We start from the raw sequence: 26213 nt of genomic DNA, 5'->3' as shown, positions 1-26213 counted from the left end.
TGATAACTTCATTTTGCCCAAGCCAAATTACTTAGGCCTTGCTGTCATTGAAAATATTCTATTCTAAGTCAGTAGTTTCAATTATTTTTCTTATTAGATGATTTCTGTATTTTTTAACATCTTTATTGGAGTATGATTTCTGTATTTTTAACTCTAGCTCTGGCTTCCCTTATGAATTTTATTAAGCATTTCTGATGGATGGACTTTTTACTTACAATATGAACAAAATCAGGTTACTTTGTTTCTATTCTGCTGCACTACCTGTAAAGAAAATAGGCCACCCTCTTTCTCTGACTTTTGTTGGTAGCATCACCGTTTCCTTAGCATCAGAGTTCAGATCTGTAGATTTGGCATTAACCTGCTTCCCCTTGCCCACCACAGCCATTTTCACATCACAGCAGGGAGAGTCCGCTAACGAATCCTCTGTAATGTAATCATCTAGTGACATCTCATCCTGCCCACACTCAAGTGGAGAGAATTACACAGCGGGGTGACCACCAAGAGATAGAGATGCCTGGCAGCCGGCTTAGAGCCTGTCCACCACACCTTATCTCTGAGATCTAGTCCTTTACTCCTTATTTCTACTGGTACCATCTTAGTTTGGTCATTTATTATTTCTTGTCTAGAATGTTACAGTGGCCTTTTATTTTGATCTTGCACTTCTATTCCCTGCTATTTTTGGTACATTTGACTGTAATTCAATTTTAATATTCTTAAAATAGCTGTTACACTTTATTTTATTCCCAAACTGTCCATGGTTCCTCATTACCTACTAACTAAATATTAACTAAATACACATTCAGCCCTGCATTTAAGACTTCCATCAAAATGAGCCTAAATTTTCTTTCTAATGGATTTAACTGCTACTAATTCTTTATGTGAAATTTACATTCTAATGAAAGAATACTACATCTTGTTGATGTTTGTATAAACCCTTAGCCTTTTCTATTTCAAAAAATTAGGGAAGTTTTCTCCTGATTCCCTGAACAGATAGGAGCTTTCTGATTTTTGAAACTATCACTTAAAAAAAACATTTTAAATAATTTTTCCATAAATTTATACATAGCTTTTCTTCCTCCTTGAGACAGGGATTATATATGTTTGTAAATATGTCTGTAATATATGTATATTTACATGGTATTTTTATGACCATATTTCTTGACTATGTTAAATGTATGTGTGTATATGTATATAGTATATTTATGACTATGTATCCTGAAACATATGAGCTAGTATTACAGTACACAATTGTTTGTTAAATAAAATAGATCATTTCACTCATATAAAAAATTGTGTTGGCCTGTCTGAAAGTGGATGAATTACATCAGACCTCAGAGTAATATAATTTAGTACATGAGAAGTAAGGGGCGGGGTGGGGGGGGGGAGTCTGCCTTTTAAATTGTCCTCCTGCTGTGGCAAGAAGATAAAATTAAAAATATATGTTTTTCTACCTTCTCTTAAAATAAAGATGTGTTAACATATCAAAATGCAAACTTCACAAATGTGAAAACCTCACAAGTACTTAAGGTATTTGATGGGTGATTGACTCCTCCTGTCTCTGCCTTCTAGACTTAACCTTTGTTTAAGCTTCTGGTCAGTAGAGTGGTGGCAAACTTTTTTCAGACATTTAGAAGTGTCAGTAGTTTTTTAGTCTTGTTGTGAATAAAGAATTACTACTATGCACATTATGTCTCAGTACTGCTTAGCATCTTGTCGTTACCAGCTTATTTATTGGTAGTGGGAAAGCAGATAGAAGCACATCACTCATAATTTTTAAAGCCTCTACTAATGGCTTGTAAGAAGGAAAAGAGGAAAATGATTACTGACTTTGATAAGCAATAAGATTGCCATTATGATTTGCTCACTTGTCTTGAATGAGTTAGAAACTTGGAGAAAATTACCAAATTATGTTTAAAATGAATGTATTTACTTGACAATATATTTATTATTTGGTAGTTATTGGATTAGTATATACTGCTTAACTGATGTCTATTTGAATGCTTAACATGAATAAATTTCTATATTTGTCTTGGAATATAAAGTAACTTTGTCAACATACTGTAAGCTAGTCTTAGTTACAGAGGTTAAGCACATGAAATAAGATACTATATATGAAATCCATTTATGAGACTTTGGACTTCTGCTCAGACACCTAAAGAGCTTGGAATTCATTACTCCTGTCCTCACAGCTTGATAAAAGCTGAACAAACTGAAAACCAATAACTCGTCTTAGCTCTATCAGAGAACTGATGTCACAGAGCAAATTGACAGTGATGCCCTGAAAACTGGAGAAAGAGGCAAATACAGAGAATCACTGTTTACCAAGAGCAGAATTCCCTGGAGCCAGGAAAGGGTAGGCGAGCTTACTGTAATTGACAAACTGCTGGAGGCAGTGTGTGGACTAGCTTGAGAGTTAAGAACTCCTGGGGGCTCGGTTTTAGGTCTCCCTCCCCACTTTTGTGAGTTTTACCTCCAGGAGCCCCACCAAGTTCTCACAGTGAGGTTCAGAGAAAAATCCCTCCTGTTTCCAGCAGAGGGAGGGGAAAGTAACCATTTTGAAATATACTAGGGGGAAGTAATCATCCTAAAATATGCCCAGCACATTGTATTCCCCACCTGACCTCAGGGGAGACTGCTTTACCAGAGCCTAACCTACTTGGAAAGAGAAACACCCAACTCTGGGCCCTCTAGCCTTCCTGTCTTACTTTCTAAGGGGAGTCTGGGGTACTGAGAAGCACCTAAGGTCACAGCCCAAGGGCACAGGCTCACTAAAGTACCTGATTGTAGGGCAATGGAACGCTTCTCCTCTTCCACACCTTACCACCACATCAACAGGGCTCCTGTATAATAGTAAAGGATCACAGCTGAAAGAACTGCAAGGCACAGACTCTTATCTAAGGAGGAGTTTCTAGAAAAACCCAGAGACCAAAACAGGGACACTAGAGGAAAGTGAAGGCACCTCTAACCACAACAAATAGTAAGCAGCATAACTCCTGTACAAATAAACGTAAACCCTTACACTAAAGGCCTATTTGCCTCAGTTTCTGTTACCCACTAAATCATGTCTGGCTTTCAGCGAATTTTAAGGCATGCTTAAAAGTAACAAAAAAACATAGGCTGAAGAGGGAGAGCAAGCAGCACAGCCAGACTCAGATATGGCAAAGATTTTGGAATTAACGGACTGGGAATTAAAATAACCATGATTAATAATGCTAATAGCTCTCATGGAAAAAACTGACCAACGTGCAAGAATAGATGGATAGTAGAAGCAGGGATATTGAAATTCTAAGAATCAAAAGGAAATGCTAGAAATCGAAAACGTCGTTCCAGAAATGGCGAGTGACTTTGATTGGCTCACCACTAGACTGGTGACCAGTAGACAGCTAAGGAAAGAATCAGTGAACCTGAAGACACGTTAATAGTATCGTCCCAAGCTGAAGTGCAAAGAAAAAATAGAATGAGGAAAATGGAACTCAGTATTCAGGAACTGCGGGGCAATGACAAAAGGTGTAGCATGTACGTAATAGGGCTGCCAGAAGGAGGAGAAAGAGAAAGGAGCAGAAGAAATATTTGAAGTAATAATGGTTGAGAATTTTCCAAAATTAATGACAGATCCCTTCCTTTGTAATGATTTTGATATTTAGTTGCTACTGCAAGGGAAGTAAAAATGAAGCATAATGACAGGTGCTCAAAATTGATGTATAATAACTGATAGGTTGACATACATAATATTATACCTCTAAACGAAACTTTGGTTCGTTTTTTCTGCCACTGACTGTAGCCTGATATCCTACCACCGTTTAACAGAGAGTGATCTAAATGTTCTTACAGGGATGATACTCTGGTTTCAGCCAAAACTGATTGCAAAATAACACTTTTATTTTGTAGTACAGATGAAGTGGAAATTTAACAGAAATAAGATTTTCAGGGCCAAAAGCCGCCTTTTGTTTTGCATATAGCAACAGCAAATTCAAAATTAAAGCAGAAAATGCTTAAATCTGTACTATAATAAGAAGAAGAGTATCAATTGTACTATCACAGACAGACATTCACTTAACAAACTAGACTGGGTTATTTATTTAGTTAATGGAGTTCTGAATGTTTTCCTGTGGTTTATGTTAGGAAAATAATTTGTCTTTTTCTTAATAAAAATTAGTTTTAAAAATTATAGATGGGTGTGTCCTTCTCCCCTAACTTCTTTTACCCCATTTGAAAATCATTGAACTTGTTATTGGTAATATCTTTTATTTCTTTTGGAAATGATAGGATGTCAGGGTGAGGAAACAGACAGGAAAACTTACTCGAGAACCTAAAAACCTAAAGTTGAGGTTAGATTTCAAGTTGCCCGACCCTTTTCCTAGTGCTCTTCCAAGGAAGCAGTGTGTTCTGCCCAACTTTCCTACAGCATTTGTTAACTCACTTTTAGCTTCCTCAGTTTTAAGGCCGGTCTAGTTTCCATGACACTTAAGTGAAAGACAGTTTTTAAATGGCTGCATTTTTTTTTTCAATTTAACAGAAAAGTAGCAGTTCTGAGTCATTGAGTGACAAAGGTTCTGAATTGAAGAAAAGCTTTGATGCTGTGGTATTTGATGTCCTTAAGGTTACACCAGAAGAATATGCGGTAAGCCTCCCACCTCTTGTTCTCCAGTTTTTGCACATAATTTACATATTGGTGCTATTCAGTTAGAATTTGTAGGCCCAACAGAGGAGATTTTTTTTTAAAAACTGGATGTGGGAATCAATGGGGAGAGTAGCACAACAATGGAGCAAGCAGAGGAATGAACAGGAGAAGGTAAGAAAATCCATTGATATTTTTAGAGCAGCTTCGTAAGTTACACTATCAACTTGGTAAGTAATAGTAAGTATTTACCTTCATGGTAATTGCTTTTGTCCCTACCAATACCACCTCCCCAAGCTAACTGTACTTTATTGACATATGTAAGAAGAATTTTTACTTTTTCCTAAATTAAAAAATTAAAGTTGAAGGCATTATTGCAGTATCATGAAGGATACCTAGAAAAACTTTTAATTCTTAACTGATGTAAGTGTTCATTTATTTGTGCTTTTTCTTTTAACTTGTTAGCAGAATATATTGATTTCCTGATATTGCATCATTCTTGCATTCCAGGAGTAAACTGTGTTTGGCCATAGCACATTATTCCTTGGTATATTGCTAGATTTTGTTTTACATCTATAGCCACAGTTGAGATAGGTCCATGTGAAGTCCTTCAATATGAGTTGCCACTAGTGTAGAGTCAGTTACTTCTTATAAATTGGGAAGAATACCTTTTCATTAATGTCATATTTTATATTACTGTTTGAGTAGATATGATTTAATAGTCACAACAACAACACTGCTCTATGAACCAGTAGATCCAAGGTTTTTTTTTTAATTTGGATTTAATGTATGACCATGTTCAAATTTTTAAAATTAGTTTTGTTTATTTTGTAGCTTTACCTTATTTATCTCACAAAACAATATGAATAGGCATGAGATAATTAGAAATAATTATATTTAATGATATAAGGGCTAAATTTTCATTTTCTTAAGCCGTTATAAAACTGGGATTTCTTTCTGGTAAAGATTTGAGTACTCAATATGTTTTAGTACAGAATATAATTTTAATTGCAAATATATGTCACATTATGGAATGCCAAGAAATTGTAATTTTTTTACTTTTTATATCAGGGTCAGATAACGCTAATGGATGTTCCAGTATTTAAAGCCATTCAGCCAGATGTGAGTAGTTTTAAGAACTTTCCTTTAAAATATACAAGATGGTGAATTATAGTATCCCCAATTAAGAAGTTTCTGAAGTGACAAATTACACTGTATATTAATTTTTAAATGTTTAAAGCTTTTGATGTAACTTCTCTGTATATTACTCAGCCTCAAAAACTCATGTGGCATTCATAGCTATACACTGTTGAGTCATAGATAGTACTGTTTAAATCATTTTGGTTGATTTGGCTTCATCATTTTACTGAAGTATCTATTTTTCTGATGAGAAAACAGAATGACATTTGTCCCCAATACACAGCTAAGTGTTGGAACTGGCTTTCAGACTCTAAAAACTGATGCTTTTCCCACTCTTATCAGGTAAGAATATAAATATGATTCTGTATCTCAAAACTAAGTCATTGATAATACTGACATATTCAGTACTATAAGGTATTTTTTTAGTTCTTCTGGGAACAAAATATAGTGTATTTGTTGCAGTATTTTCAAGTCAACTATAACATAGATGTTACAGAAAACATCTGTATCTTCAGTAGTATAGACAGTATTAGTCCTGTGTTTTTCAGGTAAGTTACTTAATGTCTGAGTATCTCAAGTCTGTCACTTAACAAAATGAAAGGATGGGCCTGAATGATCTCTGAGTCTTTGTCATTTCCACAACTCTGTGTTTTTCTAACTTTCCTCCCTTACCATGGAGGACACCCTCAATAGAACCATTAGTTTAGCAACAGAGGAAGAGAAACAATCTAGTCTATAAATAAGGCACAAACAGAAAATGGCTTTTGTATTTAAATGATAGTAACTGAAATATTCAGTTCCTCACATCCCCGAACAAAACAAAGCAAACTAAATTCTTTATAAAAATTACATTTTTTTGCCCTGAAGTTCAGCCATCTTCTCCTTAGACATATTTTTTTCCTTTTTTTTGCGGTACGCGGGCCTCTCACCGTTGTGGCCTCTCCTGTTACGGAGCACAGGCTCCGGACGCGCAGGCTCAGCGGCCATGGTTCACGGGCCCAGCCACTCCGCGGCATGTGGGATCTTCCCGGACCGGGGCATGAACGCGTGTCCCCTGCATCGGCAGGCGGACTCTCAACCACTGCGCCACTAGGGAAGCCCCTATTTTTTTCCTTTTGAATAAACTGCAATTACTGTATTTCTGTTTCATACAACATTAGTACCATCCAGTAGAAATATAATGTGAACCATTTCTATAACTTTACATTTTCTAGTAGCCACATTACAAATTAAAAAGAAACAAGTAAAATTAATTTTAATAATTGTATTTAACCTACTGCATCCAAAATAATTATCATTTCAACTTGTAATCAGTATAAAAATTATTGAGATGTTGTACTCTCTTTTTTCTGTACTAAGACTTTGAAATTCAGTGTATATTGTATAATTACAGCACATCTTTATGTGGAGTTGCCACATTGCAAGTGCTTGTGCTTGATAGTCATTTGTGGAGAGGGGTTTGACATTGAAGATCTAGACAGTGACTGTTACTTAAGGACATAAACTTCAAGTCAATGGGAAATTTTTATTTCCCTGGGACATCTAACAGTGCTTTGTAAACTTCATAGAAGTGAACCTTAAAAATTCCCTCGACCCCACTTCCTGATCTCATTTAACACCAACCCCACTGATTTTTTTTTTTAACCTAAGTATCTTATTTATCCATTCTCTCTCTACTCTCAACATCCCAATCCAAGACACCATTGTAACTCAGCTGAATTACTGCAGTGCCCTCTTACCTGATCTGTCCACATCCACCCAGACCCTTCTAAACTTTCTCTACCCAATAACCAAGGTAATCTTTCAACATGTAAATCTGCTTATCAGATTCCTCTGCTTATAATGCTTCAGTGGCTTCCTGTCACTCTGAGGGTAAAGACAAACTATCCTAATATCATCTACAAATCTCTTCAGAGTTTTGCCTCTTCTTACCCACTGCAACCTTATCTTTTCCACCTTTTTCTGGTCTAGCTACAGTGGCCTTTTAGCCCCTCTCACCACTGAGCCTGTGTACATCCTAGTTAACTGCTACTCATCCTTCAGTTCTCAAATCAAGTTTGACTTTCTCAGGTGAGCCTTTCTTCTCTTCCTACAGGCTCTCCCAGCATTTCCTAGTTCTTCACTGGCCTTGTCAGTTGCAGTTTTACATGTATGTGTTGTGGTTCAACAAGTATTTACTGAGTGTCTATTCTGTGCCAGGCACTGGCTTATAGCACTGAAGAGACTACAATTCCTGCCCTCATGCATCTTACATTTGAGTGAGGTGAACTAGCACTGTGTCATGAAAAACATGGAACAGCCAGAAGAGAACAGGGCGGCGTAAGGGCAGTGGGAGCTGTGATTTTAGATAGGATGGTCAGAAAGGCTTCACTGAAAAGGTGCTGTCTGAGAAAGACCTGAACGAGGTGAGAGAGCAAGCCGTACTGGTGTTTAGGGGAAGAGTGTTCCGGGCAGAGAAAACAGTACTGATACTTAGTACCGTAAGTTTCGTTCTTAGTTCTTTCGGGAACAAAATATAGTGTGTTTGTTGTAGTATATACAAGTATGCAATGGCCCTGGATACTTTTCATTATACTTTTATTTTATGACTTTATAATATGACTGTGTGTTGTATTTTAGAGACAAGAAAGAAATCAAGGAAGGCATTTTTTTTTAAAGGAGACTAACATTTATTATGCATCTACCCATTGTAAGCCATTTATTATGCTCACATAAGGGAAAAGATTACTGGTGTGAGGTGTGAAGCCCAGGGCAAAAGCCAGTGAGCTGCAGTGAGTGTGAGGGTCTAGTAGAAAGTGAGAAACGTAGAGAGGGCTGGATGGCATGGCATGGTGCCTTGAAAACCATTCCTCTGAAAAAGATCGGAAGGTAGGGGAGGGTTTTGAGCAAACAAGTGACATTTTCTGACTTGGGTTTTAAGTAGCTCTTCCTGACTACTGACCAGGGTATGTGGGGAAGCAAGCCTGGGGGTGGGGAGGGGCTGGTACCAAGGACTGAATCGAGGAGACCAGGTGAGAGATGAAGGTGGCTTGCATCAGGGTGTGAGGGAAGAGGTGGTGAGAAGTTGTCAGGCACTGTATGTGCAAGAGGAGTCAAGGATGATGACAAGGTTTTTGGCCTGACACCGGACACATCTAGTTGATAGTCTCTGAGATGGAAAATTATTATTATTGTGTTCATAGCTCCTGGGGCTGCCATTTATATAGAATAGACTGCGCAGTGTAGCCTGTGGAGAAGGGCCAGAGGAGCGGGTTTTGAAGGAAGACCCTGAGTTCAGCTTTGGACATGTTTAGTTTTACCTGCCTGTTGGACAGCCACAGATGAATGTTAAGTTACGTAACATATACTAGCATATATTTTCAGTTCAGACTGGAAGTGTAAGTTTGGGAGTTGTCAGTGTAGGGATATTTAAAGCATAGGTGAGATTACCAAGAGAGTGAATACAGATGCAGAAAAGAAGGGACCTATTTAGTGTTGAGGAGGAGCTAACAAAAGAAACTGAGAAGCCGCAGCCGGTGATTTAGGAGGAAACCTAGGTTAGTGTGAAATTCGGTGAACCAAGTGAAAGACATTTTTAAGAAGGAAGGCGTGATCAGGTACAAAGTGGTGTTAATCATGTGCTTATTTGTTTATTGCCTGACACTTCTGCTAGGTTTTAAGCTACATGAGGACACTTAGGTCGGATACTTTTGCTTTCACTATTTTATCTGTCTGGCATGTAGTGGGAGCTCAGTATTTAGAATGAGAAAATGAACAGTGTTTAGTAAATGTTTGTTCAATGAGAGAATGTCTTAAAAAATTGAAATAGGAACCCTTGGAAGAAATGCTGTAGCACCAAAATATTCTGATGTATCCATCTCATATAATCATCAAGATTACATTAAATCTGGCAGCGTAAACAGGACTTTGTCATCTGGCAGAAAAATGTTTTCTAATTTATCCTGAGATATTTAAGACATACAACAAGGCATATGTAATGAGATGAACCTCTCATCTCAACCTTCAGCCTAAGCAGTACTGTTGAAGCCACTCTGCGTCCTCCCATATTCACCTCTCTTCCCTCCTCCCACCAAAGGAACCACTATCCAGTATTGATCTGTATCATTCCTGTGCATTTAGATACAGATTTTCTGTAAGTATATGTATCCCTTAGCAATATGTGCTTTTGCAGGTTTCAGATTTTTTTATGTAAGTGGTATCCTGTTTTTTTTCTTCTTTAGCTTCTTATGTCTAACATCATTGACTAGCATCCATGTTTATACTCTAGGGCATTAATTACTGAGTTGTAGCACATTAACATCCTTAAGTTTATTAAATACTGCCAAATTGTTTTCCATGTTGTTTGTACAGATATTGTTTATTATGTGAAACTCTTGCTATTGATAACTTCGACAGAAGATTTTTTAAGCCACGATGGTGGCCAATCTAATGTATTAGTCTCATTTATTAGCATAAAATGGTGTCTACCTTATTATGTAGTTAGAATATTAACTTTACTAAAGAATGAATTATTTTTGTTAAATCCAAATTTAACCTCAGATATGAAAAGATAGTGTTATCACTGAACCCAGTAAATTTATTTTCATGTTTCTGCCCATTATACCAATGTTCATTCTACTTTATATATAATTTTATGTAAAACTTAAAAAACTATATATATATATATTATGAGACTATTAAAAAGATCTTTAGTTAAGTTACACTAAAACTGTTTCAATCAAAACTCATTATTATGTGTGAATATCCACATGTAACTTTATTTCAGGTGATGATTTATTCACATTTTCTGAAATAAAATGTGTTCTAAATTTGAGCTTTGAAGATTATAGATTCTGAATCCAACTATGTGGTTTAGTGATTTTTCTTGCAAATTGGTGATTGAACCACACAGGTCTCACTCAGTTTTCTACAATAGAGGCAATTTCTGAGTTATTTGAAACTTATTAAAATATATAACTCCTATTAATTCTGTTCCCTAAGTAGGTCCCTGTCATTCTTACCAGTTTGTGGCATTCTGTATTCCCAAGTCTTTCATATCAAGCAGAATTTGTTTAAACTTTTGTCCCTAAACTTATTCTTGACTTGTAGAAAGAAAGGGGCAGCTATAAGAAGCACAGTGATTTTCTCAGAATGAAGCTGCTTATCTGCCTGTCTGTTACACTGTCTACCTCAGAATTGCTCAGGGAAAAAAGAAAAATTCCAAGCCTTTTATTTCCCTCTAAAAACTATTGGCCTTATCTTTGAGATGTTAAAAATTATTTTTTATTATATAGGGACTGGTCTTAGTCGTCAGTAAAATACTGGACAACGAAATCACATCTTGAAGTAAGCAGATCTGAAGCAAACATAATGCTAAGTCTGGTTTTTCTCCAACCTTGTATCACACTTGAAATTACCTCAGAGTGAAGGAAAACAAAAGAACAGATTTCGACACTTTGTTTCTTAGTTTTTTGTTTTATGGTAGAGAAGAATAGAAAAACATGTTCACCAATGAAAAGAATTTAATGGTAAAGGAAAAGTCCAGTAATTTTAAAAACTACTTAGTAGGAATATAATTACATGTTTGCTCTGGTTTTAGTTTTTAAGGTCCCCTGTCTGAGTGATTTGTACCATTTATCCATTTTTAATACCAGTCAGAAACCTTCGAGTCATTCTTTTCCCTTCTCCCTGCATCCTCTTTCCTCTGTTCTCCAGTATCTCCAGTCAATTTTACTTCCTAAATAACCTTTCTCCCCTTCCCCTTCCCTATGAACTCTGAAGGTTATTTATTAAAAGAGCACAGTGTTTTTTCAGGGCTGCTGCTCATTGGCTCTAGAAGTATGAACATTCCTTAGTGCCTGTACATGGTTGCTGGGCCTGAGACAGGTCTCAGCTCAATCTGTTATCTGTATATACTGGTGGATCCCCCTTCATCTGAACACTTTGCCCTGATATTCCCATAGCTAGTGCTACAGAAATCCTAAGAATCTTCACTTGCCCTTTGGCCCAAGCAGCATGGCCAAATTTGGAAGCTTCTATGGATAGTGTGATCCCTCTCACACAAAACCAGTCTTTTCATTCTTCTCCCCTCCTCCTAATAAGTAGCCATTTCTTAGTGATAGGGACTGGAAGGAAACACAATAATATGGTTGCTGGCCCTGAAGTTATACTGATTACAAGGAAGGAGAAAAGTTAGTAGTTCCATCATCTGCAATGCTCTGTTAATATGTCCTTACAACTCTCACTTCCACAGAGTTGCTCACTGTCTTTTTGTTCTTGTTCTTTAATTTAAACCAGTTTTGGGGGTAAATTTCCATGTACTTTGCTGCCTCTTTTTCTTTTTTAATCAGTGTCCAACATTCACAGCTCTCTGAATGGGTGCTCAGAAAATTCTTAATTACTTAATTTCACTTCCTTTAAAATTAATTTTAAAGCCCTTTGAATACCAAAAGATAATTTTTAGTGGCAAAACATAAAAGCAATGAGCCAGAAGAGATGCATTTTTGTTTCAGCTTTGCCATCTATAGATTGTGCCAGTAATACAACCTATTTCATATCTTCAGCCTTTCTTAAAAAAAAAAAATTAAATGTGTGAAATAAGGGATTTTGGACTACTTGACCTTTAAAATACCTTCTAGGGACTTCCCGGTGGCACAGTGGTTAAAGAATCCACCTGCGAATGCAGGGGACACGGGTTCAAGCCCTGGCCTGGGAAGATCCCACATGCCACAGAGCAACTGAGCCCGTGCACTTCAACTACTGAGCCCGTGTGCTTCAACTGCACTCTAGAGCCTGCATGCCACGACTGCTGAAGCCGCGAGCCACAGCTACTGAAGCCCACGCGCCGGGAGCTGGTTCTCCATGACAAGAGAAGCCACCGCAATGAGAAGCCTGCGCACTGCAACAAGGAGTAGCCCCCGCTCGCCGCAACTAGAGAAAGCCCGCACGCAGCAACAAAGACCAAACACAGCCGAAAATAAATAAATTTTATTTAAATAAATAAATAAAATAAAATACCTTCTAGGTCTTTTGAGAAATTCCTGGAAGTAGAATAATTTTGGGGGGTGACTTCAGAGTAAGAGCTTCAGTTAAGTGTAGCTGTCAATCAGTAATAAATAGGACTTTGACCAAAACTGCAGAAGTCTTAAGGAGGTGATAATTGTTGGGGGTGGTCATAAGTCAAGTTCTTAGAGATTGGGGGTCTCACTAGAACGTAAATTCCACAAGGGCAGAAACTTGTCTGCTCTTTTCTCTGATGTATCTATAGTGCTTGAATAATACTTATTCAGTATTTGCGTTTGATGAGTGACCATTCCAAGGCTTTATCCTGTACAGCCTACAGGCATATCGTCTTCCATTGTTTATCATGTTTGGAGTTATTTTTGCAAAAGTCTGTTACCCAGTCCAAGAATGTAACTTTTATAAAGTAACACTCATTCTATGGAAGCAGAATTTTTTTCCCCTCTGCCCACAATTCAGAACCATTTTCTTCCCTAGTATGAATTCTTCAGTGTTCAGTAAGGGCAAAAGTTTACCATAAGGGAAACACTCATTAATTTCCAGTATGAATTTTCTGGTATTTAGTTGAAGCTCAGCTCTTGTTAAAGTTTTCCCACATTTCTTATATGCATAGGTTGCCCCAGTATGATTTCTCTTCTGATTGTGAAGGGTTTTTTTCTTTTAGAGAGCTCTTACACATTTACAGGGCTTCCCTCCATTGTGAGTTCTTTCATGTTGAGGAAGCAATGACTGTTTTTGAAGATTTTTCCATGTTTATTACATTCATAGGATTTTGGGGTTTTTTTTTCTATTATGAATTCTCTGATGCTCTATAAAGCTTGTATTTCTCCTGGAGGCATTGCCACGTTCATGACGCCGATGGGGTTTCTCTTCAGAATGAGTATTATGTTATTCAGCACAGGATGAGTTATGACACAAAGCTCTCTTGCAATCAGGCTTTCTCTCCAATAGCAATTCTCTGGTGATTTTGATCAGTCTTAAGTAAGGGGGGTGAACTGTGCTTGAAATCTGTACTGTAGTCATTACGTTGAATAACGTTTACCTCTCTCATGAGGTTCCCAAGTGTTTATAAAGTGACAGGCTCTGGCTGAAAGTCCTGTGATGTGTATTACATTCAAAGAAGAAAGTTCCACACTTTATCATTTGTTCTGGTAGGTCAATATAATAAGTCATTTAGATTATATCAATAAACATTAAATACAAAGGATAGATAAGGCCCTCCTGAATAACTGGGATGCACTAGAGATTGAGGAAGAATTCTGGTTAAATGAGGGAAAGTACATAATAGGTCATTCTGAATCTTATTAAAACATTTCTGAAAAACTTACAATTGAGATATTTCTGACTATGTATAAAGAGCTTTCTCTATGCGAAATTTCTTCTGTATGCAAACAGCCTATAATCTTGGCAACATCCAAAATTCCAACATCAGGAATATCATAATTCTATCCTTGCTTTAATGAAAAGTATCATTTTCATTAGAATTAAAATGTAAAAATCCATGAATATAGTGGGAGGTTTGAAGAAAGCAAAGAAGACATGTGACTCTTCTTGTGGACTAGAAAAAGCTAGCTGTTTTGTCAGTTCATATTATTGCTGTTCCTTACTGCGAACTTCCTTTATATACAGTAAGGGCAGGCTTAGATTAGAACTAGGGAAGATAACTGTTGACTAGGAGAGTAGGTATATCACAGTATCAGTGGCAGAAGATAGCTTCTGCCTTTCTCTCTGATCTCCCTATAGAGGTGGCTTTAAGGTATTGGAAGGAGGGAGGTTGGGGGAGGAAAGAATGTGAGTACGTTACATTACGGAAGAGTGAGGTGGTGTTTTTGATTTAAATATTCCATTAGAATTATATAGTTTCAGGGCTTATTCTACCCATTAAGAATATAGGAATCGCGGTGAGCCCCTCATCTCAGGGTGAGCGCTCATCTATGGCTGAGACTTCTTTCCAAAGAGCCATACAGGCTGAATGCTAATGGCTGTATTATGCCCCGGTAAAGCTTCCAGCTTTGGAGCCTAGGAATGCCTCAGCAGCAGTCATCTTCTCACTCTGAGGGCCCCCACAGCCCACAGTCTTTTACAAATTCCATTGCTTTTTCTTTCCTTTGCCTCAGTCTCTGTCTACATGCTGGTCTATATTGGCCTTTTCTCTTCTTCTATCTATAGGTATCCCTACAACATCACCCTTAGAGCAGTGCTTTTAAAAGTGTTGGAACCTACAAGATGAAATTTAGATCAAGAATTTGACTTTACAGAACAAACCTACAAGACGTAAGAGAAGCTGTGGCTCCTGAGAAATTCAGTAGTTCTTTCATAGGGTAGGTGGTCATCAGTTGTGGTGTTTGCCTTCCCACGTGCTTCCAAAATAATCTGTTTAATGGCTCAAAATCAGTCCGTGAATATACTTTCAAATACACTTTTAATGACTATTAAGAAATCGCCTTTGTATATGTGAGTTACTGTTAGAAGATTTCTCTTCACTGCCTGATTTAAAAATTGAAGGTTGAATCCATTTGAACAAATTTTAAGAGGCATCAAGGCGGTTCTGTTTCATTTAGCCTTTGCTAAAACAGAGGCTTATTTACGCAGTGTACTCAACTTGAATCAGTCTTATTCATAAGTTAGACCCCCAAAAAAACGTCTTTTGAGTCACTAAGTTTACTTTAACTTTTTGGTGTTCGTGGGAAATGGATTAGTATAGAATAACTTGACCTGGCTGATAAGCTGTCAATACAAGATGATCTGGTAGGAGAATTTATTTCTTAGATTGTATAGTGTCACTTGGAGAAAGAGTCTAGGTTCTGAGACAAAAAGAGGCAGAGACAAAGGGAAAAGCATCTTTTTTCTCACAGAGATATTTAGTGGCTATTGGGAGGTTGAGATGGGGCAGGGCAAAATTCCTTTAAGGCCAGTTAACCATAAATGCATGTCAAGGTTTAAGAAGAAAGTACTGGATGAGTTCCTGGAGTCCCAGTGCAATGCCTACTTCATAATCCATTAACTTGGTTTTTGTTTTCGTTGCTTTTTAAACTTTTTATTTTGAGGTAATTACAGTTTCACAGGAAGTTGCAAAAAATAGTACAAGGATCATTTTAGATTCACAATATCAAACCCAGGAAATGGATGTTTGTACAAGACATGTCTGTATAGTTCTGTGACGTTTTACCTTTTTTTTTTTTTTTTTTAATTTATTTTTGGCTGCGTCGGGTCTTCGTTGCTGCGTGTGGGCTTTCTCTAGTAGTGGCGAGCGGGGGCTACTCTTCGTTGCGGTGCACGGGCTTCTCATTGTAGTGGCTTCTCTTGTTGTGGAGCATGGTCTCTAGGCGCGTGGGATTCAGTAGTTGTGGCATGTGTGCTCAGTAGTTGTGGTGCGCAGGCTCAGTAGTTGTGGCGCATGGGCTTAGCTGCTCTGCGGCATGTGGGATCTTCCCGGACCAGGGCTTGAACCCATGTTCCCTGCATTGGCAGGCGGATTCTTAACCACTGCGCCACCAGGGAAGACCACGTTTTATCACTTGTGTAGATTTGTCTTATTGCTACTCCCATCCAGATACAGAACTATTCCATCACCACAAAAGATTTCTCATTTGTGCTACCCCTTTATAGTCACACCCATCCTACTCCCACCCTCATTCCCCACCATCCTTAACTCCTGGCAGCCACTATGCTGTTCTCTATCTTTATAGCCCTAGTTTGTTGTTGTCTTAGATGGGCTAGTAATGTAACATTGTTTCAAAGGGGAAATGTTTTCTGAAGCAGAGACTACTATCTTAAGTTTTTAAGAACCTGCTTGTTCTTATTTTTTAATTATAAGTTTCTTTAGGATGGAGGGCTCCAATGGAATTTTAACCTATTTGCTCCCAAGTAATGTGACTGGAGGTTCATTTAACTCCTGCCTTCTTTCAGTCTGCTTCAAACAGAGTTTTATTAAAGGGGAAAAGCATTTTTTCATTAAGCTAATGGTGTTGAAATGTCCCAAAAGTTGAATGGAGTTTTCAAAACGTCTTAGCATTTCTTAGTTGAGGAATCAGAAAAGCATTAAAAAAAATTTTTAATGTAAAAAATAAGGCCACAATTCACTAATACCTTTGTCTGTGTTTCTTATCATAATAAATTATAATGATAAAGATAGGATCAAATGAGTTGATATGTCTAAAGCACTTAGAACAGTGCCTGGCACGTAGTGATCTCTATGTTAGTTTTAACTATTATTTTTATTGCTGCTGTTAAGACATATGTTCTCAGGAAGAAAGGACTTTTTAAGCACAAAATCAGAAGATGAGATCACACAGAAAAGGACAGGTGTATTGGCTACTTTAAACAAACAAAAGCCAGCCCCCATATGCACATAAAGAAGACTGGGAAGATATTTACATAGGTTTATTCGGGTGGTGGGTTTATAGGTGATTTACGGCCCCCTAACCCCCATTTTCTATTTAACAAATACATTTAGCGACCATAATTCCTCTTACAGTTGGGGAAATTAAAGTATAATATATAGAAAGGGAATTAAATATACCTAGTTTTGATATGACTCTTGTGAACTGACACTCAGCAGTGCTAGTATAAATGATTCAGTATTTCAGAAGGGCAGTTTGACAAGGATCAAGGCCTTGAAAGGTTCCTACTCTTTGACCTAGTGATTTCACTTCTAGGACTATATATTTAGGAAATGATCAGAAATGTCGGAAAAGGTGCAAGAATGTTCATTATAGTGTAACCTTACTTATAATAGGAAAATGGCTTATCAAATGGCTTGATAAGTTTAATAGCAATTTGTTAGAGACACTTTGATTATAGAATTAATATAAATATGGAAATTATATTAACTGGTTAAAAAACAAATTCAGAGTTGATGGATTTAAATCTAGGAATTTTGTCCTAAACTGTGACATCTTTATATGGTTGTATAAATAGGCTGTGATTTTTAGAAAGAACAAACATGTCTTCTAGAAGTTTGATGTTTTTAATATAGTTATTATATGTCATTGTATGTTAATGTCTACCACTAAATATTTTCTGTCTCTACAGGGAGATAATGTGCAATGAGCATGTATCTAGGCTGAGTATCAAGTACCAAAAATTTCTTTTACTGTAGAGTTGCTTCTGTCATTTTTTTTTTCCGTCAGTAATTTCGAATTTGAAAGTTGCAATTTAATTTTAGGTTTAAAAAAAGTAATTCATATCTTCAGAGCATTTACTGTTTATCTATTGTGTTAAAGTGATAATTTTCATCACTTTCTTCAGTATTCCCTGTCTCAATTGCTCAAGCCAGAAACTTGGGAATTGTAGTACTTCTGGATACGTCATTCTTAGCTTACACTGTGTGGATCCAGTTTTTGACCAAGTCCTGCCTACCTCCAAAATATCTTGAATATTTTAGCAGTTTTTTTCAATATCCACTGACACTACCCTACTCAAGGAACATTACCTTTTTCTTGAAGTATTATAATATCATCCCAACTATTTCCTCAGTCTTCCCTTGAATCAATTCATTCTTTTTTGTATCTATTTTATTTTAAAATTTTATTGAAGATATGCATATATCATGTTTAAGAAGCCATATATTTCCATAGGAGAACAAAATATAGCACTATCCTGTTGCTCCCACCCTTCCAGCCTCCACCCTGAGCCCCACGCCCATCCAAGTCTCTTTGTGTTTCTTATTTGGAGGAATTTATGTGTTTTTAAGATAATATAATATGTCTAAATGCCTATTGTTTATGATTTTTCAATTTTGGTTATGATTTATTGATTCTCTACTATAGAAGATGATTTCAGTCTCTTATTTTCTCTTCCTCTCACATTTACACAATTTACTTCCTCCTCTTTCTGTGTAGTTATGTCACAATTTTGACATGAGTAAGTAATACTGGCTCAACCATTCTTTACAAGTGTAGAGAAAGCTAAAGAACAGTTGAGCCATGATTACTTACTTAAATTTTGTTTTCCTTGAGCTAAATAACTTACTTTAGCTTTCTCTACATTTGTCACTAATTTTTCTGCCAGAAGTGAATGTAGTGAGTGTGTTTTCTCAATGTGTTCAAACACTCCAGATATTGCTTCATCTTTCAGAGATGTCTCTTCGAATTTCCATCCTTGCTACTTACCATCTGGACTGTTGTTCTTAAGGTCTGCTCATTGCTTTGTCCCAGGATCTCCCTTTACTGTTTATCTGGGAATTTCCAATAATTTCTTTCTATGTTGGTTCCTCGGTTTCCTGGATCTTGTCTTCCTTTTTCTTTGCTAGTTTGTTTTGATGGAACACATATTCTACTAGCTCTCTGATAATAGGTGCATATAAGGCAAATTCTCTGAGACTTTCATGTCTGAAAATGTCTGTGGTATACTTTCATACTTAATTGATATTTTTGTTGGATAAAGAATTCTAGGATTTTGAAGGCTTTGTTTCAGTTGTCTTTTAACTTCTAGGGTTGCTATTGAGATTTCTGATACCTTCTGATCCCTATTTTTCTGTAGGTGATCTGTTTTTGTTTCGTTCTGTTTTTGAACTGATAGATTTTATTATTTCTTTGTCTCCAATGTGCTACAGGTTTTTGATGCTAGGCCTTGGTTTGAGTCTTCTTTTTCTTTTCTTTCTTTTTTTTTTTTTTTTTTTAATCTTTTGTAATGGGCATTAGACAGGTCTTTTGTCCTTCAAGTTCTGGAGGTATTTTCTTGAATTAGCATTTTTTTTTTTTTTTGATAAGTTACTTTCCTCTATTTTCTCTGTATTCTCTTAAAATTCTTTTTATTATTCAGAAGTTGACTCTTCTAATTAACATAATATTTTTGCTCCTACTTTTAGCTTATTGTTTAAAAGATATTATCACCTTTATCTCACAACTCTTCTGTTGATTTTTTAAATTTCTTGTATTATATTTTCATGTCCAAAAGTTTTATTTTGTTTTCTAAATATTTCTTATTTGTATCCTTCTGTTTTTGCCATTTAATGGGAGAAATATCTGTCTGAAAGTAATAATTATATGGTTTTGTCCTTTTCTTTTCTCAGTTTTCTTTTGTTCTCTGACCTAACTTGATTTCTTCAGAGGTTTTTCTTTTTTCCTATGGATTCTGTCTCTTTCTGGTGGTGGTGGTTGTATTACAGCAGGGTTCTTAACCTATTTTGAACCTTGAACCCTTTTGGCAAACTGAAGCTTCTGGAACTGAACGCTTCTTTAATATCAAAGGAAATCAGTCCTAATAAGATACACTTATTAAAATATTTTTAAAAACTGTTCTATGGCAATATATGTGCCTCTTTATTAAAATATTAAGTAAGATTTGTAGGTGATGAGATTACAACTTCAAAGTAGTGATGAGGGTAAATGATATTTTTGAGATATCTGTACCAGTTGTAATGTGCTATGAAAATATCTGTGATTTTTATTAGTGACAGAGTCCCATGTATTGACAATTCTTCTATAATTTGTAGCCTGCATGTATAATTAAAAGGAACGTCATTTCAGTTAGAGGTTAGTGTAAAACAAAAATTTAATTTTTTTTTTTTTACATCCAAGTTCTTGTGCCCTTTGAATTCTATTGATAGACCCTGTGGGGGATCAAACACCCCTTTATTAGAGGTTTCTTCAAATACCTGGGGTCGTTGGCTGTCAGCTCAAAGATGGAGGTACTAGAAAGCTGATTGGAAGCTCTGAATGAATGACTGGGGCTTGACAACTAGTGGGCTTCATGTTGTGGGATGCTCAGCTTTCATTGTTTGTAGATAGATTTTTCCTCTTGGGATTCAAACCTCTTGAAAGAAGAACCCATCATTCTGCATATGGAGTATAAGTCTAATTATCTGTGTTCACATAGACAAGTAATTTTGCCCTCTTATATTCTAATAAAATTTCCTTTTGTGTTTTAACTGAATGGTTATGCTATTAAATGTGTTCATATTAAATAAAACAGTTCTGGGAAAGTACACAACTGTCTTTAATGCTTTGAAACCATTAATGCAACAGGAAAACTGGGCTATTTCATGAATTTATATTTAATTTTCAACTTAATTTTTCAGGAGCTTTCAAGTTGTGGATGGAATAAAAAGGAAAAATACAGTTCTGCACCAAATGCGGTTGCCTTTACAAGAAGATTTAATCATGTGAGTTGCTTATAAAATTTTGATATTTAGTTTCTGAAATTCAATTTCTCAGTTTTAATTTTCATTAAGAAATAGCTTTAAGTTTTTACATCAATTCTAGAGCATTTTCAGCCAATATCTCTTCAAATATTGTCTCTGCATGATCTCTGTTTTTTTCCTTCTGTAATTCCTATTGGAAATTTACTGGAACTTGACATTCTTTCCTACTTGTATCTTAACCTTTCATATTTCATCTATCCCTTTGTGCTCTGTTCTGCATGATTTCCTCAGATCTATATTTCAGATCACTAATTCTTTTCAGATGTGTCAAATCTGTTTCAAATCTATGTGCTTTTACACTAGTGTCATTTTTTTTCTTATTTTTAAAATTTCTTAAATCATTTTCAACTTTTTATTTTATAATTTCTGTTATTATCCAAAGTCCTGGGAGTACTAATTCTCTGTATCTGCTGATCCTTACTCAAAATGGTTTGTTTTCTTATGATTTTGTGATTTTGAATTGAGAGCTCATGTTCATTTAAGCTTTAGCTGTGGGAATTTTGCTGCTGCCTAGATTGAGGGTGTATACTGTCGAAGAGGCATTTTGTTTGCTTTTGCCAATACCAAGGGCTATTACAGAAGTAGGACTATTTTTTTATGTTACATGTTTTGGTTGGGGAACATCTGTACTGCTCTGTACTGAAAGTTTAAGCTTCAAATCCAATTAAGGGCAAGTTACAAATTCTTGTGAAAGGCTTAATTTTCTCCTTCTTCTGTGTCATCTCCCTCTGTCAGTAGGTGAATTGTTTAGTCTACTTTTTCACCAAAATTGTAGCCCTTTGAAGATCCCTTAAATAGGAGCAGACAGGGGACGGTAGAGGTGTGAGGCCTTATATTATGACTTTGAAGGAGTATTAAATCCCTAGTCCCTATGCTCTTGAGAGGAAATCTTCCAAGGACAGCTGTAGTACCCTTTCCTTTTTTGCCTTTATTTCCTTTGTTTTTGACCTCTAGTGAAATCTTTTCTTTTCCTTTCAAGTTAGTTATACACATTTTAAAAAATGGTTGGGGTTTAAAAATGGGGTTTATAGCAAATAGTTTCTCAAGTTATTTGGTTCACTGTATACCCAAAATGGAAATGAGTTAAAGTTTTTTTTTTAATTAGATTAAACCATTATTAAGGGGCCTAGACAAACATGTCTTATACTGAATTCCTTATTTAAGCTATTTAGAAGTTTTAAAATTTTTCTGAGGTGGTCAGAATTTATCATCACAGTAAAACTTTTTTCTTTGCCATACAAAAACATTGTAACAATACCCATAAATTTGACTTTAGATTTTTAAGCACTCATATTCTTCTCTTTTTTTTTCATATTATTCTTAAGTAAGCCAAAAGGTTGTTAGAGTCAAATATGTCACAGTGTACCAAAAGCTCTTATGCTTAATCAAGATTACAGTTGATCTATAATAAGCTCCATTACTTAGTTATTCCATTGCTGTCATTTTCTCCTAGGAGGGTGTTAGGAAATCTGAAGGTAGCAAATTACAAAGGAAGTTACAGAGAGTCTTTTATTTTTAAAATGAGTTTCTTGTAGGACTTCCTTGGTGGTGCAGTGGTTGAGAGTCCACCTGCCAATGCAGGGGAGACGGGTTCGTGCCCTGGTCTGGGAAGATCCCACATGCCGCGGAGCGGCTAGGCCTGTGAGCCATGGCCTCTGAGCCTGTGCATCCGGAGCCTGTGCTCCGCAACGGGAGAGGCCACAACAGTGAGAGGCCCGTGTACCGCAAAAAAAAAAAAAAAAAAAAAGAGTAGCATATAGTTGGGTCTTCCTTTTTTTTGGTCTGGTCTGACAATCTCTGCTTTTCAATTTAGACCTAGAAAAAAATGCAAAGAGAGTTTCTGTATATCCCTAACCTCCCCTAATCTTAACATCTTAGGTAAGTATAATATAGCTATTAGAGCCTGGAAATTATCATGGGTACAATACCATTAACTAAACTAAGGGCCCTATTCAAATTTCTTCAGTATTCCCACCAATATCCTTTTTGTTGTTGTTCCAAGATACCATTTTGGATCGCACATTGCATTTAGTTGTCACTAATTCCAACAAAAGAGTTATTTTGGAGTCTGTTTCTTTTTAATGCTTTTTCTTTTAACAGTCAACTTTGAATCTGTTTCTTTGTGTGTCTGGTAATTTTTTCAATTGTATTGTCATCATTATGGATAATATGTTATAGAGATTCTGGATTTTGTTGTCTTCTTTAGAAAAGTATTGATTTTTATTTTATCAAGCAGTTAACTTGGCTGGACTCAAAGTCTAAATTCTGTCTCTCCTTGGAGAACATATTTCTCCTTGGAGAAGTCTTTCCAGATTTTATCTTCATTTGGGCTTCTTCGAGTTTCCCTTGCACGTGCACAATTGCATGGTCAGCCAGAGATTTGGATGGAATTTTTTTTTTTTTTTTTTTTGTGGTACGCAGGCCTCTCACTGTTGTGGCCTCTCCCATTGCAGAGCACAGGCTCTGGACGCGCAGGCTCAGCGGCCATGGCTCATGGGCCTAGCCGCTCCGTGGCATGTGGGACCTTCCCGGACTGGGGCACGAACCCATGTCCCCTGCATCGGCAGGCGGACTCTCAGCCACTGCGCCACCAGGGAAGCCCCTGGATGGAGTTTCTATATAGATTTGGGGGATTTTTCTCGCCTTTCCAGAATTTCCCCCCTCACTTTCTAGCCAATTGTCCTCTGACTTTCAAAGCCATTAAGACTGTGACCTTCTGCTTGAGTTTCTGGTGCTCCACATTGTAACTGGTGAATGTCCTCAGACAATAAACTTTATAAGTGCAATTCTCACCCAGTGCATCTTACTTTTTCCAAAGATCTGTTCTCCAGTTTCTGCCTTCTTTTGGTTCCTCTCTTGTGCTTTTAATAGTTGTTTTTATAATTTGTAATTATAATCAGATGAGCATTTCCAAAGATACCTGCTTCTCCACATTACCAGAAATGGAACTCTCCCCCATCCTTTTAAAACTATGATTTTTTATTAATTATCGAAACAGTAACATACATTGCAGGGAAACTGTAACAAGGTAGAAATTTATTAAAAGGTGGGGGGAGAAATCACCCTGAGGTGACTGTTGTTAAGATTTTTAGTATATATTCTTCCACTCTTTATTTTTTTACTAATCTCATAGAAATAATGCTGTACATGTAATTTACAGTCCTGTTGTCTTAACATACCATGAAATGTTATTGTATCATAAAATCATTTTGAAAACATTTTAATTATCTGTATAATCTCCTATGACTTGACTCTATCATAATTTTAATAATCACTCTATTTTGGCTATTTCTCTGATAACTTGTATTCATGCCTTCTGGCCAGTGGCTTCCTGATTTTTTTTTTTATTGGGGGAAGGGTTGTCTAAGTTTCTTTTAAATGTTACCTTTTGATAATCGGAAATTTGACTAATAATTGGAAATTAATGTTTTTAGGAATGATAATGATTTTAGGTTATGTTTATAAAAATACTCCTTTTAGAAAATATTTATAGATGCAATTATATATTGTCCATGATTTGCTTCACAGTATTAATGGGGCACTTTAGGGTAGAGTGAGGGTGGAGGTGAGAAAGCTTGGCCATAACTTGGTTGTTGAAGCCAGTTGATGTGTACTGGGGACTTCATTACTATCATCTGTTAGTTCAGTATACATTTAAAGATTTCCATGATAAAAAATTAAGAAACTGTCTTTAAAAGCTTAACATATATTTGGCTGCAAATAAAAGGTTTTCATAATGCTTTTATATGATTATAAAACCCTGAATAAAGCAACTAGAGTTAAAAATAGCCTATGAATAAAATTTTTCCAGGATTTACTTCTTAATGAAATATTTGATACATTTTTAAGAATGTGTTAAATGTTTGTTTGAATCTTATGAAATTGCCAATGTTTGACCATTTTTAGGCTACAAAACTGGCAAGTTTGTATGGTTAATCTAATATATATTAGGAAATATTCTGATAAACAACTGTGAATTCACCACCTAAACTAAGAAATAGAATATTACCAAAACTGTTTAAGTATTTTACATATTCTTTGTTCTATCCTCAATTAAGGGGGGGTAACCATTATCTAAAAATTTTTATTTTCTTCTATCTTTTGTATTTTTTTAAACTTGATTTAAAAAAAATTTTAACTCGTCTCATAATTCCCATATATATAGATTTACCAGAAATATTTGTACCCCTAAACAGCATGTTTTATATCTTGCTTGTTTTTCATCTTTGAAAAATATATCATCAGACTATATGTAGTCTTCTCTGGTTGCCTTTTTTCACTTGTGTGTTTCTCTGCCATATCCACGGTCATGTATATAGCTCTCATTCATTGTACTTTCAGTGCTGTCTTCTAGCGTTTCATTGCATGAATGTATCAGAAAGAATTTATTATTCTTTTGAGGATGGACATGAGATGTGTCTCCTAATTTTTTGCTGTTATGAAGTATGTTGCTCTGAATATTCTAAGAGTCTTTTTGGTACCCATGTGCAGTAGTTTCTTAGGCAGCGGCTTTCAAACTTTTTGACTGTGACCCACAATAAGATAAAATATTTTACATTTCAACCCAATACAGAAATTAAAGTTTTCTGAAATAATATTTACTTGTATTAGATGATATGTACTTTGACCTTTTTCTGCAAAAAAAAAAAAGCAGTTGAAAAACATTGCTGCTTAGACTTACTAAACTGATACCATAAAGTGGGTGAAAAACACTGTGATTTGTTTGAAAAAATATGTGCCTAGATGTAAAATTTTGTGTCATAAAGAGTATATCCATGTTTAACTACACAAGACAGTGTCTAATTTTTTTTTCAAAATGATGGTACCAAATTTGCATTGAGCTTTCATTACTGCATATCCTTGTCAACATTTGGTATCATCAAACTTTACAATCTGGTATAAAATGACTTCAGCTTTCATTCTCATTCAATTAAATATTTATTAAGCTCCTACTATGTCCTGGGCATTGGTCTTGATGTTTGGGATATATTAGTGAATAAGAAAAACAGAGACCACTCTCTTCGTGTACCTTTTCATTCTAGTTCTTCCTAATTTTAATTTCACATATTTCTTTTTTCATTTTCAGAAGTTCTGTCATTTTCATATCTCTCCAGTCATTTGTATTATTCTCTTATTTCCTACTTTAAACCACTTATTGTAAAATAAAACATGGATACAAAAAAACACACAAAACAAATATATGGTTTAATGAAGTTTTACTAACTACTCTACAAACTCCTCCAAGTGCCTCATCTCAGTCCACACCCTTTCTTCTTCCAGCAATACCCACTGTCTTGACTTTTATAGTTC

At 36.0% G+C, this 26213-nt stretch overlaps 1 protein-coding gene across 5 annotated transcripts in view; it reads left to right on the top strand.

The window, feature by feature from the left end:
- The window catches only part of RALGPS2 (Ral GEF with PH domain and SH3 binding motif 2), a 179634-nt gene that overhangs the window by 57180 nt on the left and 96241 nt on the right, over positions 1 to 26213 (top strand). For all 5 annotated transcript variants that reach the window (XM_027086204.1, XM_027086203.1, XM_027086205.1 and 2 more), the window contains 3 exons: positions 4517 to 4621; positions 5690 to 5740; positions 20781 to 20864. In XM_027086204.1, the coding sequence (XP_026942005.1) occupies positions 4517 to 4621; positions 5690 to 5740; positions 20781 to 20864 (240 nt within the window). The remainder of the gene's footprint in view (positions 1 to 4516; positions 4622 to 5689; positions 5741 to 20780; positions 20865 to 26213) is intronic.

Source organism: Aethalodelphis obliquidens, unplaced genomic scaffold, assembly GCF_003676395.1.
Source record: "Aethalodelphis obliquidens isolate GAN/ISIS:26980383/991018 unplaced genomic scaffold, ASM367639v1 scaffold55, whole genome shotgun sequence".
Lineage (NCBI taxonomy): Eukaryota > Metazoa > Chordata > Mammalia > Artiodactyla > Delphinidae > Aethalodelphis > Aethalodelphis obliquidens.
Note: the sequence above shows the minus strand (reverse complement) of the source record. Positions and strands in the feature narration are given on the sequence as shown.